The 15,219-nt window shown below is 38.9% G+C and overlaps 1 protein-coding gene across 1 annotated transcript in view; it reads right to left on the reverse strand.

Annotated features, from left to right (window-relative positions):
- Positions 1–2,556: 2,556 nt before the first annotated feature.
- The window catches only part of FAM133B (family with sequence similarity 133 member B), a 28,717-nt gene continuing 16,054 nt past the window's right edge, over positions 2,557–15,219 (reverse strand). Inside the window, exons 7-11 of the mRNA XM_030550564.1 lie at positions 14,008–14,103; positions 11,888–11,935; positions 7,685–7,780; positions 5,809–5,856; positions 2,557–3,856 (exon numbers count right to left, since the gene is read on the reverse strand). Of these exons, the coding sequence (XP_030406424.1) occupies positions 3,770–3,856; positions 5,809–5,856; positions 7,685–7,780; positions 11,888–11,935; positions 14,008–14,103 (375 nt within the window). The 3' untranslated portion in view covers positions 2,557–3,769. The remainder of the gene's footprint in view (positions 3,857–5,808; positions 5,857–7,684; positions 7,781–11,887; positions 11,936–14,007; positions 14,104–15,219) is intronic.

The raw sequence follows: 15,219 nt of genomic DNA on the forward strand, positions 1-15,219 counted from the left end.
AGTGAATATGAGGCAGGAAGTGGAACTTGCACATATCACCTTATTGTTCAGAAGAGACCTAGCACAGTCCAAACTGGAGCTAAGACAGCTCAGTGGTTTTCAGAGGGTCCAGTTAAGGTGCCAAAGCCCACCCTTTAGTCACTCAGCAACTGCAAATATATTATTTAAGAGGCTCTGGTTTGCCAAGCTTTGACCAGCCTTTAAAACAATGTTCTCACCCTCTCATATAAAAGTTTGGTATAATATCTTTGTGATGTTAAATAGATATTCAGACAGTGTCACCCTTTCAAGCTGTGTAGAATCATAAAAGGACACATACTTCTCCTGATTCAAAGCTAAGCATCCAAATGTAAAAGTGTTGGTTCTAAAGTTAGGTATGAGTATCTTTTTAAAGGTGCTGTATACTCATAACTCCCACTGAAGTTGATGCAGGTATTCAGCACCTGTGAAAGTCAGGCCATTTTTATTTTGGTGCCTACATGTAACTCCACCTACAGGACATATGGCCTGGCCATTTGGGGATGTTACAAATACAGTCAACTAGCTTACTTTAGAAGCACAACCTACTTTGTAATTGTAACATCATAAGGAATGTCCTCTAAAACAAAAATGTATATAGATTTAAGTACATCATAGTAACCCTTAAATGTACATATCACATACAACAGCATTCCTTAGCTGCTCTAATGCCAACCATCAGAGACAACATAAATTGGTTAGAAATACTGCTGCCAGAGCACTGCCTAAAAGGTTTTATGCTTCAACAAGTTGACTGTACTCAGCACCCACTAATTAAATGGGAGTTTAGAGCACTCAACCCCTCTTAGGACCAAGCCATAATAAAAACTTTGCAGATGAGAAGACAAAAAACCGTAATGGCTTGTGTTCCAAATAAAATTAATGCAAAAATCAATGTTTACCACATGTAAACGGATAACAGTCAAGGGAAATAATTTGGTTCTAAGCTTAAGTGTAGGGAGGCTAAACATTTACTAGCTACTTTATAGGCTAGTAGTTGACCATCTCTTACAAAAAGGTGTACAAAAATAATTGTAAAAATTTAAAACATTTTAAATGCACACATTGCTAGTTCTGTACGTTCTTTCCATTGTATAAACAAACTGTTAAAGTGGATGTTTTATATATTTTTCTTTAGTTTGCTAAATTAGTAGAAATTTCAGACTTTTCTATGAAGAAGTTTGACACTTAATGTGCTCATGTATGCTAAAAAAGACTAATAATCCAAGGCCTTAACATTCTTACTAGGATACGAACACAAACTCTCATAACCGATAAGCAAATAGTTCTGGCTACATTTGCCACCAACACCCACATTCTGGTCTACTGAACCTACACAAGTTAAGAAAGCTACAATACTGTGACTAGACTATACACTTGCATCAGGGTTTGCAGTCAATGTGATTTGTACTCCTAAGTCACTTGATTGCTTTTGAAAATCCCATACATATGATTCTAATTTTAGGTTCCTATTTTTGGAAAACGTGGCTGATATATATATAAAAAGTTCACTATAACTTTTTTAAAGTATTGAAAATCTGAATAATGTTTTTCATTAATACTGAAGCAATTTGATTTTGAAGTGACAAAGATTTCATTCCACTAAAAATATAATAAATACACCATAGTAGTTCCCGATGCTAATGTACATGCTTAATTTAATGCATGCATAGTCCCACTGAAGTAAATGGGACTATTTATGTGAGTAAAGTCACATACGTGCTCATGAGTGTGCAGGATCAAGGCATTCATTTTCAATTTTTCATGTTTTGCCTACAGCAGTTTCATAAGATTAAAGTGAGATTTCCTACCAGTAGTAGCATTTATAGTTTAGTTCATTATAAATTTTAATCCAAAACTGCAATAGTACAAATTTTCAAATTAGTTTTTCAAAGCATCAAACTTGATTTAAATTACCGTACTTCATTCTGTCTTGAAGTCTTACATTTATTCTCAATAAATGACGCAATTGTCTTAAAAACCAGCAATTTTACGAAGCTGCAGCATGGATGATTGATCAAGAACCCTTTCAATAAGTTTTAATCTAGTAGTGATAGGAAGTCAGTTTTGTAAAATAAAATTTGGATGTTTCCAAGAACTTGCTTGAAGTAGAAGTAAATTTGACTGAAGATTAGTAAAAATATTAGTATCTGTTTCTTTCTGTATGATCTGCAAATTTATGATTGTTTAGGAAATGTGCTAAAATTCTTAAGTAGCAGAAAACTATGTTTTGTACTGCAGGTACTTAAGGTAGTTAGTAACTATCATGCATACAAGAGGTTGAGAGGGGTTGGTTTGTTCTACAGCACAACATTTTGGAATACTTTAAAGTCAACAGCAGACCAGGCAATGGAAACAGAGTGAGAGGACGCGAGAGTGCACACTTGTATAAAGCTGAAGTCCAAGGGTTGGTTTAGTTTTTGTGTATGTTTTGTTAATTTATCATGTTTCTTTTCTGTTTTTGTTACTGAAGTTGTTGTAGATGCAAGTAAAAGAGCTCAATCTGTTTGTGTCAATATTCCATGGTCTGGTGGTCCAAAAATACAAAGACAAACTTTTTAAAGAGTATCTTTACTGAGATTCTGGCAGTAGTTTTATATAACAAGACACATCCGCATAACAGGTCTGCCACTGAACTTGCTTAGAGTAAAATCAGCTTCAATATGAAGCTGTTAGATATCAAAACCCTGCTTTTTACATGCTAAATATTTTCAGCAAGTGTGCATTTTATCACAGCAAATGAACTTACTATAAGAATAAAGTAAACACATACATGAAACTCCACATCTGGAACATAATTCATTAAAAAAAAATCACTAGTTACAACTGAATACCTGTACGTTATTTAAAAATGGTACAAAACATACAAAATAATTCTAAATATCTCAATGGCAATGCAAAGGAAAAAAGCTACCAGTGTTTGCCAGAATGTTCAGTTAGACTCAAAATTACTTTAAATGATATAATGCATATTAATAGCACAGTATTCAGCATCATTTCAATAAACTGGAGGTAAAGTCTTTAATTTTTGGATGTCAAGTTATGCTGCAGCGTGTCACTGCTCTTACTTAATGAAGAAGTACATGCTAGAGGCCCAGAATTGTTTATTCAGGAAAAATCTGCCGATACCAGTTTTGATCTCCCTAGGAAATATAGCTGTTTTACTGTTAAAAATAGTTAGATTTTGCAAGGATCAAAGGCACCCTAATTCAGCTAGCCAAAATGGTAACACTCCCAAAAGAAAATAAAGGGCAAAATTATCGTAAATACTTCTACAAAAGTAACCTTTAAAATTGTTACTATTCTATTCCCATTTCACAAATGGCATTAGTAGTCAGCAAGTATCAATAGTCTTATGTTATATTCCTCTTCAAGATGAATTTTTGATTTTATTTCTGCAGATTTAAAAATTGGACCATATTACTTACTTGTTAAAACACTATTTTTAGTATCTAAAAGTTGCACTCTATTTCCTAATATTTTACATATTAGCTGGACCACCCTATCTCATGATTTTAAACTAACACTGGCTACTGTAATTAAAAAAAATTGTACCCCAGGTATTAAGCAGCAGGCAACAACAATGGACTTTTTGGGCACATTAGCACCTGGCTGGCTATTGAAAGTCTAGTAATATTTCTAAAACACTGGAAAACTCATGCAGTGTGGTAAAGTTTGCGATAATTTTCACAGTTGAAGTTTCCTTTAGTCATTGCACTTTTGTTGAAGGGACAGGCTTGATTTTTAAGTGTTATTCTGAATCTGAACTTGAACCAGCTGTCTTCTTTTTCTTCTTTTTCCCATGTTTCTTGTGCTTCTTTCTCTTTTTTGTTTTATCCTTTAAAACAGTTAAATAGTGTAAGGTATTTCATAAGCCAAAACCCATCTATTAAAATTCAGCTAAGGAAGTGGTGTAAGAACTTCGAAAGGGTGCTTTGTTCAAATTTATTTCAGATTACTACATAAATAAATAGTATAAAACAAACAAAAAAAGAATACTATGAATTTTTTTTTAAGTTAGTTCTATTTTGGTCTGGTAAGAGGTCTGAAATAGTCATTGTCTCTATTTTGTTTCCAAATCTTTTAATCACATGAACAATTTATGAATTTTTGAGAAATCAATAAGATAATGGGGGTTTGTGATGCAAATGGCATTCTGAATACTTGTGAAAGAGCAGGGTAGGAAGCCCTATTTAATCACATTTTAGTTAGATTTCCCCATTCCTGACACAGTAAAATAAACTGTCCTAGCTCCAGCCTCCAGCACTTATGCCTCATTTAATTTGGGATAATGTAAGAGCTCAACTTTGAAAGCCCTTATACAGTCAAGGAAAGGCTGCAGGATCAGGACCTAACATTAATACTCTAAACTCAGAAACACATATGCTAGTACCATAACCCTCTTGTCCTTAGTCAGGCAGAATATCAGTAGTTCTTCCTGAGTAAGGCATGCAGGTTTACACTGTACGCTATAACAATGATACACAAGAGTTGTCATTATATATATCTATTCTACCATACACAAGATATACAGCTTCAGTGCAGTATACAATGTATGTAATGTACATTTATTTCAAAGAAAAAGCTCAACACATCAATTACTGGGAGTCACATGGATGACTACCTGCCCAACTCTGGAAAATGTATAACAAATCTATATGTAGATTACATATTGAACAAAATAGTTTAAGACTGATTAATGCAGAAGGTCCTTGTAAAGAAATTAGTTAAACACAAGATCCTCATCCTGGCTCCTAACCCGTTGTACTGGGTAAAGGGCCAGAGAGGCATAAAGGGAAGGTAAAAGCCTGTTATTCAGTTGGAGAATTTCCCAGCATAGGCACTACTGGAACAGCCTTTTGAGGACTCTTTCCCAAACTCTGGAATAGAGTGTGTGCCAGGGGAGGGACTCAGTATCCAGTGTTAGGGAGAATGAGCACTGCTGGGGTCCACAGGGCAGCTGCTGTAAGCTACACAGGCCTCCAAGGCTGTTCAAGTTATGCCAGGGGCCCCTGCAGCCACCCAAAATCAAGAGGGAACAAAGGTGTTTTAAAATTGCCTTGACTCCTTTCCCCATCCTCTTTCTGGGCTGAGTTCAGTGCTGCACCTTATAGGCTATGTCGAGACCAGTGCATGGGTTAGCCACACTCAGGTGTCTAGCCTGTGTTGCAGATCACGCTGCAACATCCACAATGATATTTTTAGTGGGTTAGTTTGAGCATAGCTAGTGTATGTCTGTCTACCAGTCTGAGAAGCACACTCCCAGATGCAATGTACACCCACCTTATGAGGCACAGAACAGAATATCTTCCTACATATTGTAGAGCAGGATTTATACCATAACCCCATATGATATACGCTGGTAAATGTTCCATTTTATTAATGTGAACATAAATAAACATATTTGACATTTACTGCATCTAGAAAATAACTTTTCTACTCATACATTCCTGTATTCAGATAACATACAGCTATCTCTAGGAATTATTTTGGGGAAGTTCTGTGGTCTGTGTTATATAGCAGGTCAGACTAATGATCACAATGGTTCCTTCTGGCCTTGGAATCTGCAAATACAGGGACAAATTCTGTTCTTGGGTACACTGATGAGGCCAAGGAGCTTCCAGATGTAAATTGAGTTATTCTTGATTTACAACTGTGTACTGGCGAGTAGAATTTTCCATAAAATGCTCAACTTTGTAAAGGGTGTTGTCTGAGACTACAAAAGTACCCACAAATTTTTCACATAGTTAAGACGCTTTCTAAATATATGAGAATAGGAATGATACTTGCTGTTACTTTCTCTCTTTCTTCACTGTTTTTTTTCTTTTTCACTTGCACCTAAAAAAATATTGATTAATAGGCTTTTGTGGCAGAACAATATTTCCAAACATACCTGTAAGTAAAAAGTTTTAGCTTTAGCTATAAAACATGATGGCACAATATGGTACAGCATACAATGTTGTAACAATATGAAGAAATATACTGGGATATCTGTGCTATTTTCTGCAAATCATTCTATCCAGTATCATCTGGTTTTGGAAATAAAAAATGCTGAGTGCTTTCAAGGAAACAATGTCTGTCTACTTATACAACATATAGCATAGCAGGGAATTATCATGCAGATGCCAGTAAAATTATTAAAACTAGCTATGTGAAAAAAATCCATAATAACTCAAATTTTCCCTAGCCTTCACATAGTCTGGAATTCAGGGTGGATAAAAATGGATAATTTAAATAAAATCAATTTTTAAAATTTATATTAAATACAGGTTTATTTAAAAAAATAAAGCTATTTAAACTTGAATTTGAATTTTATATCTAAAATTATGACAACCTATTCTGGACGTAACATACTATAATATATCAAAATTATTTAAATAAAAAAATAATATTAAGCAGTACATGTTTGCTGTTGAAGTTTTAAAGAAAGACATACTACTGAACTGGAGGAAGTCACTGTCTAAGTACCCTGGAACCAGAGTTTGCTGAAATGCTAACTCAGCTTTTGACAGTGGAAGCCTCTTCTGCAAGTGCAAAAAGAATATTTTCTTCCTTTCAGTTTATTCCACTGGTTCAGTTCAAAGAACAGTTGATTCAAAGTTAAGAAACCAACTGGGAGTTGAAAAAGCACGAAAACCTACTTTCCTCTTCCAAGCTATGAATAAAAGCTACAAGTCAGAGGATATCTACTAGTTCTACAGTCCTAAAGGACACAGTGTCCAGAAACAAATCAGTTAAATTCACTAACTACAGATATTTCCTTTAATACATCAGTTTTAAATACGAAACATGTTTTGATAAAAAGAATCAATATCAACCATCTAGTAAATGCCTCATTCATAATTTTTGCTAACATAATAAAAAAAAGTAAAATTAAGAGCTCAATAAAAGGTAAGGTAAGCTAGATAACTGCTTGAATAAATGTGTATCAGTACAGTGTATCCTACTAAGAGGTACAAAACTTAGTGCTAAATTAGGTGTAAACAAACATGTTGTAATGGTATCAACCAATGAAAAATCAAACTTTAATAAAAAGTACAAAAGCAAAACAGAGCTAAAACTATTTAAATCAAGGTTTCCTGTTTACTGATTTAAATGATTAAAATCGGTGATTACAACTACTGGATTTAAATCAATCCACAATGATGAAAGGATCTCCATATTAGAACAGGGACTAAACTCAGATTAACCCTCTTGATTTAAAAAACCAAACATTGCAAATGTAATTAATGTCCAGTGGTAACTAACATTAATAGAAGTGAGATGGAAATCCCCGGCCTTTGTACACACAGTAATGAAATGACAGTCCCATAAACTGTCAATATGTCAAGCATTTAATGTGATGTTAGTGAATATTATGGTATTCAGAATTTTAACTATAACAAAATAGTTCAAAATAATCAGTAAGTGGTAAGCGTTCTAACTAATGAATTGCAAGAGTCCTTATTAAATAGGCGAGTGCTTATATAACTTTGAGATAGGTCATATTGCTGAAATCCAATTAAACTGGATAAATTAAACTGAACAGCTTCAAGATAATAAACAATTTGCCACTTCATCTATTGATGAGTTATCCACAGTCAAATTAGCTTACTCACTTAGGCACATTTAACTTCTCAAATATACTTTTTAAAAAATTGAAATCTAGGTTGTATTTCACACTGACCTCCTCTGTAGGATCTGACTCTGATAAGGACTCAGATGATAAAGGTCCATTCCCACGATCAATTTTCTTCCTTTTCCTACTCAGACTTTTGTTGTCCTACACAAAACAAAACACATAAGTACAGCCTTTAAAATAATACAACACTTAGACTGTGACAAAAACGCTGACTTCAGTGTTTCATTTAAATTATGGAATCATAGACATGAAGGATTAGAAGGGACTTCAAGAGGTTATTTAGTCCACCCAGTGTGAAGGCAGGACTAAGTATATCTAGAATACAAATATAAAATATTCTCAATTTTGTTAAAAAGAAAATTTTGAACTACTGAAGTAATTATGCATCAGCACCAAGAAACTGAATGCAGCAATCAATGCCACTGTCTAATAATCTTCAAGAGACTCTTAGCAGAAATGAATTTTTTGATACTGCTTAGCTTCATTACATCACTACTACACTTTTTTTAAGGTAGTAGTGAAAATATTGCAATATATTTTAAAATATTTAAAATAAAAATCATATAACATAATAAACATTTAAAATAAAATATGTTGCACAAATTCAAATGAAATTGAGATGCAGATTACTTAGTAAATTTGAATATATTTATTGCAGCTCTTCTACTTGCTTTGCTACTGAGCTAAGAGTACAGCTCCCCCTATAGGTCCAACTATGAACAGCAGTAGCTGTTTAATACCAGCTTGTAGCTGCAATATTAAGTTTTTTAAATGTACGAGAAAAAAAAAAAAGCTTAGATCCGTCAAAGTTGATAACATTGGTCACACTTGTCCAGGCCAGCCTCATACTTGCACTGGGCCAGGCAAAGGGATTCTGCAAAGCTGATATGGAACCTCCTCTTTCCACCCAGCTCTTCAAGGCTAGGAAGGGAAAAGGAAGATCATGTGCTCTTTATCCTCCTGCAAGAGGCTCAGTAGTCTTGGTTACCTCCATCTAATAAAATGAGGGAACAGAGTAGAACCCTCAGCCCTTCCTACAGGCACTGAGGAAGTGGTATTGCAAGTGAAGCAGCCAGGATGACAGGTATTGAAATAAGGGAAAATGGGAGAGAAATGTGGCAGCAATCACTGTATGTGTAAACCTAACCAGGAAGAAGAGGCGGAGGTAAGAACTGCTGTTCTGAAGATCTGCTACTGAGAGGTAACACATTTAGTAGGGCAAGGAAAAAGTATTTCTGAATTTGGAATGGGGGGAGGACATAGACGAGAATCAGTGCATTTGGTGTGCATGAAACAGAATTGATGAGTGGAACTGAACAGAAAGGTAACAGAGGTGACTGAACAGGGGAGGTGAATGGAGGTGAGTGCGACACAGAGACCTGTTTGTAAAGAATCTCTGGTTCTTTGCAAACAGCTCTCACCTTGGACCTGACAAAACTACTACACCAAACACATCTTACAGGATATTTATCCATAAAGAGTAACATGGAATGTATCTACAGAAAGCTCACAATCTGTCAAGACTCAATCACTGTGGGATGTATGTATAGATAGTATTTAAGGAATAATGTATTTATATTGAAGTATGCTCTATGGACTTAAGTAGAACTTAGTCACTGGGGGCAATGTTTCTCGATGACCCATGAAGGAGTTATCACCTCTCCCATGTCAGCCAGCTACGTAATGCAAGGTACTATTGTCTACCACTGCCATAGTCAATGGAAAATCATCAGGGACAAGACAATCAATCAAAGCCACCTAAAGGCAGACAATAACTACAACAAGGCAGGGGTTCAGCCTTTCTGTGAATAGAAACAAAAGTCTGTTTTCAATATAACAGAGTGTAAGGAAAAGCACTCTGTAAACTCCTAGCACAGAGAGATGCTTTCATGTACATTTGGATCCTGGTTCTTGAGAAACCAGCCAGCTCTGCAATGGACTGAACTTTGGGGGGAAATCTACTTTATTAGATAGGAAGGGTAACTACTGATAAGTGTAGAACCAGGTTTGCTTTTTATGATTTTATTTTGTATTGTTTAAGTACTTGTTTCCATCACTCTCTCATTTCTCATTAAATCTTTATTCTTTCTTAAATAAACCTTCTTTTGTTTTATTTTACATTCTCACAAGTGCTGTGAGGTTTATAGGAGCAGTAGTTTATGCTAAAACTGGTAAACTGGGGTATGCCTCATCTTTGGGTGCAGAGGATCCAGAAATTCTGTGAGTAGCTAGTGTTAGGGCTGGATATCAGAGGGGAACGATTCAAAGGGATTCAGGGATTGAAGTGCACCTGTGTTAACCTGCTGATGAAAGAAGGAATGGTATAAGCACAGAAGAGAATGCTGAGTGAGTGGCAATGTTAGGGAGCTGATGCCCCGCTACCTTAAGACAGACTTCTCATTGCTGGAGGCAGAGGCTAATAAGATGACCCTCAGTCTTCAGTATAAATTAAAAAACAAACAAACAGAAGACCGCCTGAAAGCCACTTAGTGTGAATTCAAGAACAAATGTCTATCTGCTTGAACAAATTTGCAGATTTGCCACATAACTAGCAATTTTTGTACTCAGCAGCTATTGGGACCAGATTTTCTTAAGAGCTCAGCACCCAGCAGCTGGCAACAATTATTTAAATAGAACAGAGGTTGGCAACCTTTCAAAAGTGGAGTGCCGAGTCTTCATTTATTCACTCTAATTTAAGGTTTCGCGTGCCAGTAATACATTTTAACGTTTTTAGAAGGTCCCTCTCTACAAGTCTATAAACTATTGCTGTATGTAAAGTAAACAAGTTTTTAAAAATATTTTAAGAACTTCATTTTAAATTAAATTAAAATGCAGATCTTATCAGGTTAGTGCAGTGGTTCTTAACCTGGGATGCATGCACTCCCTGGGGCAGGCTGGTGCACGGATATTTTGCGCCCTAGGTGAAACTTCCACCTTGTGCCGGGGGGGGGGGGAGAGGGAGGCGGCGCATCAGTTCACTGAGGGGCAAATCCCAACGAGCCTTTACAGCCCCTGGCGGCCAGCCATGCCCAGGGGCTGCTCCCCAGATGAGGTTCCCCCCTCCCCACCCCCTGAACTCCCCTGGAGGGTGCATAGCCCCCCTGTGAGCCCTTCCCTCCCCACCCTACCCAGGTGGCCCCCACCCCAAGTCCACTCACTGGCTTTGCCGGGCTTGGGCCACTGCAGCAGCTCGGCAGGAAGAAGCCACCTTCCAGAGGCACTGGAGAGCCAGAGTATCCCACTTGTGGCAGCAGCGAGCCCCAGCCATGGAAGAGCCGGCGCGGTGCAGAGGCAGCAGCCCTGCAAAGGCGGCGGCGCCACTAGTGGGAAGCAGTGGCTCCCGCCCTTCCTGCCCAGGCTGCGGCCCGACATCCCCCCGGGGGCTCCTGCAGGCTGCAATGGATGTATGTGGGCGCCAGCCCCCATGCACCCCTCGGCTCCTCCCTCGCTTAGGGTTACCATATTTAAACAATCAAAAAAGAGGGGAGAGCCCTGTCCTAGCCCTGCCCCCATCCACTCCCTCCCACTTCCCACCGATTGCCCTGGTCAGAACCCTCAGCCCCCCCGGCTCCTTGTCCCCTGATTGCCCCCTCCTGGGACCCCTGCCCCTAACTGCTCCCCAGAACCCAACCCCCTATCTAAGCCTCCCTGCTCCTTGTCCCCTGACTGCCCCCTCCTCAGACCCCCCCCACCTTAATTGCCCCCCTAGGACTCTTTACCTGTCCCCTGACTGGCCCAACCCTTATCTACACCGCCACCCCTAGACAGACTTCCGGGACTCCCAAGCTCCATCCAACCACTCCCCGTCCCCTGACAGAACCCCCAGAACTCCCGACCCATCCAACCCTCCCCCTGCTCCCTGACTGCCCCCCGGGACTCCTCTTACCAGGCCCATGCCGGTCAGACGCTGGCTCCACGTGGAGTGCTGAGGCAGCAGGAGAGGAGGGAGCTGTGGGAGGGGCAGCGGCAGCTCACACTTCCGGGAGCCACTGAATCAGAGTGTGGTGACAGGGGAGCCGGGGGACACACCTGCCTGGGCTGCAGCCCGGTGCCCCCCTGGGAGGCTCCTGCAGCGAATGCATGCTGGCAGTGGTCCCCGTGTGCCCCTCAGCTTCCCCCTTGCCGCACTCAGGCTCTGTGGCTCTCGGGAGCCTTGTGCCTCTATTTAAAAATGTGATCCTTTGTCTATATTTGTATAAAATACAGTTTTGAGACAGATTTTTATTTTTCAAGTATTTAATATTTTACCTTTTCTCTTTCATGTTCTTCCTTTGATTTTTTCTTTTTTGTGCTGTCCTAAATAGAAGGTGAAAATAATTAATTTTTCCATAGTGGCTTCGGCACACAATGGTATGAATCACAACAGAATCTTGACCAGATATCATTCACTGTATAAAAGGACATACTTTCAAAGCTGTTAAGGTTGTTCTGGATTACAGTGCTAACAAATTGCTCTGAGATATTTTACCTGGAAATTCACATGAACATTATGAAAAAACTACCATTTTGGTACAACTACTTCTGTCCTTGCCCTGCAGTACACAAAGACACTGCTCTTACTCTGGTAGGCCTGTGGGGAATCAAGGAATAGAATGTTGCTCAGCAGAACATGCAGTCAACCTAGACAGAGGTCAGCCACCATCACTCTGCTCCTAAAAATATTTAAAAAACCCATGCTATCATGGCAGAGTCCACATGCGCTGGGTGAGAAAAGAGCCCTTTGGGAGATCCTAGGGGACAGGATGAAGTCTAGGATGAACCATACTCCCCACAGAACAGTTCATATTCTGCTTTCCCCTGTTGAGATCCCCATGTACGGAGTGCCTCTCTGCTGTCTGGTTAGAATACAAGACAAGTAATTTCTACTGAAAGCATAGCAAAGAGGCATATTGTGCATGAGCCAGCAGAAAAGGTAGAATGCAAGCAGGGCCAACAGAATGAAGGAAGTATCAGAGATGGAGAATAACTAAGAAGGAAAAAATGGGAAGGTTGTGACTCTCTCCCCACCTCACCTCAGCTGATGGGAGAGAGAAAGAATGGAGACTTCTGTCCTCCAGTTCAGCAGCAGGAGGTGTCTAAATGTCATGTCCCCCCACCATATGTGAGGGGGATGAATTTGCAAACTTATATTAATAAAAACTGGTGTGTGTATGTATGTATGTGAGGAATAATTTAATTATTTGATATCTATGGATGAAAAACCCTATATAAAGAGCTAGTTCTTATTATTTGTATAGCACATACACTAAGCTAGGTACTTTACAGATAAATGACGACAGGACTGAGCCCCAAAGAGCTTTCATAAATGGCTTCTTAGATTAGCAGTTTTTAAGCCAAAAATATAATTACTACTTGCTATAGTGTAAAGAATTGTTGACAGATGACAGGCTCCTTACCATTTGTTTATTTTCTAGTTTACACAGGATGAAGTCCAAAATTCATACCAGAAAGTTTAGTTAATTAGGCATGCACTGCGCCAAATAGAGCAAAGAAAAGGGAAACCTCCCCATAACTGCATTTATGAAAGGCTCAGTTTGTGCTGCAGAGTGTACAATTTCTGAAGGGAAAGTACTTTTCCCGCAGACATCTGGTAAGGCAGCAGTTTGAGCACTGGTATCCTGTCAGACCTTCATTTAAAAACAAAAAACAAAAAACAAAACCTACATGGGAAAACAACACATTGACAAAGAATTAAGACATTTATAGGTTTTAAATGTTAGCTTATTTTACACTAAAACTGAGCTTGTTAGGGCAGGAAATAAGACAAAATGCATATTTATAATTCAAAAGTTAGTGATAATAGTTTGGAATCATTGACAAGTCTGTTCTCTAAAGAGCAAACTATTCCTTTCAGCCAGTGTACTAAGCTCAAATAGGGATAATACTTCTTGGAGCATGGAAGCAGAAGGCTGGAAGCACTGCTTGCTCCCATAAAGTAGCATCGGGTATGTCTACACTACCCGCCATATGGGTGGGTAGTGAGCGATCTATTGGGGATCGATGTATCGCGTCTCGTCTAGATGTGATAAATTGATCCCTGAACGTGCTCCCCATCGACTCCAGAACTCCACCAGGGCAAGAGGCGGAAGCGGAGTCGACGGGGGAGTGGCAGCCGTTGATCCCGCGCCGCGAGGACGCGAAGTAAGTCAATCTAAGTCGACCTAAGACACGTCGACTTCAGCTACACTATTCTTGTAGCTGAAGTTGCATATCTTAGTTCGATCTCCCCGCCCTCCCCACAGTGTAGACCAGGCCATTGTATGTTTGAAAGAGAAATAAAAAAGCGGATATGCAAAAACAAAATCAGATAATGTTTACAACACATATAAAGGAAAACTTCCCAACGTTAATATCTTGTTACATTTTACCTTGCTGTCCGATTCAGAATCAGACGTAGAGCTTTCAGAAGATTTCCGCAAGGAGCGATACTTCTTCTTTCTCCGTTTTTTCCCTTGTTTCTTATCCTATCCATAAAGGTTTTAGAGAAAAAGTTTGTATTTGTTCACAGTGAAGCTATAACTGAATATTAAATCTGAAGAACACAGAAACCCAAAGTCCTATATGTAAGTATGCTCTCTTGATTAATACAGCATTACAGAGATGATTGGCTCTTAGAGTGAATGATATTCATAATTTTTCTGCATTTATTCAAAATTTATATTAGTGATAAATCCAAATTTTTCTAGTTTCCTTGTGTATTACTTTTTTCCACAGTATATCATGGGGCCTAACTCTTCATCTTCAAAGTGATCTAGCCTAAAATGCCATGAACGATTTTTTTCAAAGTAATAATGGTGTGCCTGGGCTTTATTTTTAATGTAGAGGGGAAAATATCTTTCTTTAAAGAAATGCCAACACACAATTCTCTGTAAAAATTAAAGTGAATGCAGTTTATAAACCTGCCACCCAAAATAAATATTGTTCAAACAGAAGTTCTTATTTGTGGTCAAGCCAATGCATAAAAAGGTAAGAGGGTAAAATATTTAGGTAGATGCAGCCTAAAATCTATATGTAAAATATATATACTGCAAAAACCAGTGTTAAAAAGTTAACATCATGAACCAAAATTACTTTTTTAAAACAAGTGCTTCATTAGTGTTCTTTTAATATGTTATACAATCTATTTTGGTGCACAGAAAAATCTATTAATTGAACACAGGGGTGGCTTCAGGCCCCAGCACGCCAAGCGCGTTCTTGGGGCAGCATGCCGCAGTGGGCGCTCTGCCAGTCGCCGGGAGGGCGGCAGGCAGGCAGGCAGCCTTCGGAGACATGCCTGCGGAGGGTCCGCTGGTCCTGCAGCTTCGGTGGAGCCACGGGACCAGTGGACCCTCTGCAGGCACGCCTGCGGAGGTCCACCAGAGCCGCGGGACCAGCGACCGGCAGAGTGCCCCCTGTGGCATGCCGCCATGCTTGAGGCGGCAAAATGTCTAGAGCCACCCCTGACTGAACAGATATATTAAAGTCATGTTCATTTCTATACTTCTTTGTGCACTAGAAGTTTCTTTCCTTGCTATAAAGAAAGAGGCAAGTCTTCTATCTTCCTGTGAGAGCTCTGCAGATTTGCCTTTCTTGTTCCCAAC

Source organism: Gopherus evgoodei, chromosome 2, assembly GCF_007399415.2.
Source record: "Gopherus evgoodei ecotype Sinaloan lineage chromosome 2, rGopEvg1_v1.p, whole genome shotgun sequence".
Classification (NCBI taxonomy): domain Eukaryota; kingdom Metazoa; phylum Chordata; order Testudines; family Testudinidae; genus Gopherus; species Gopherus evgoodei.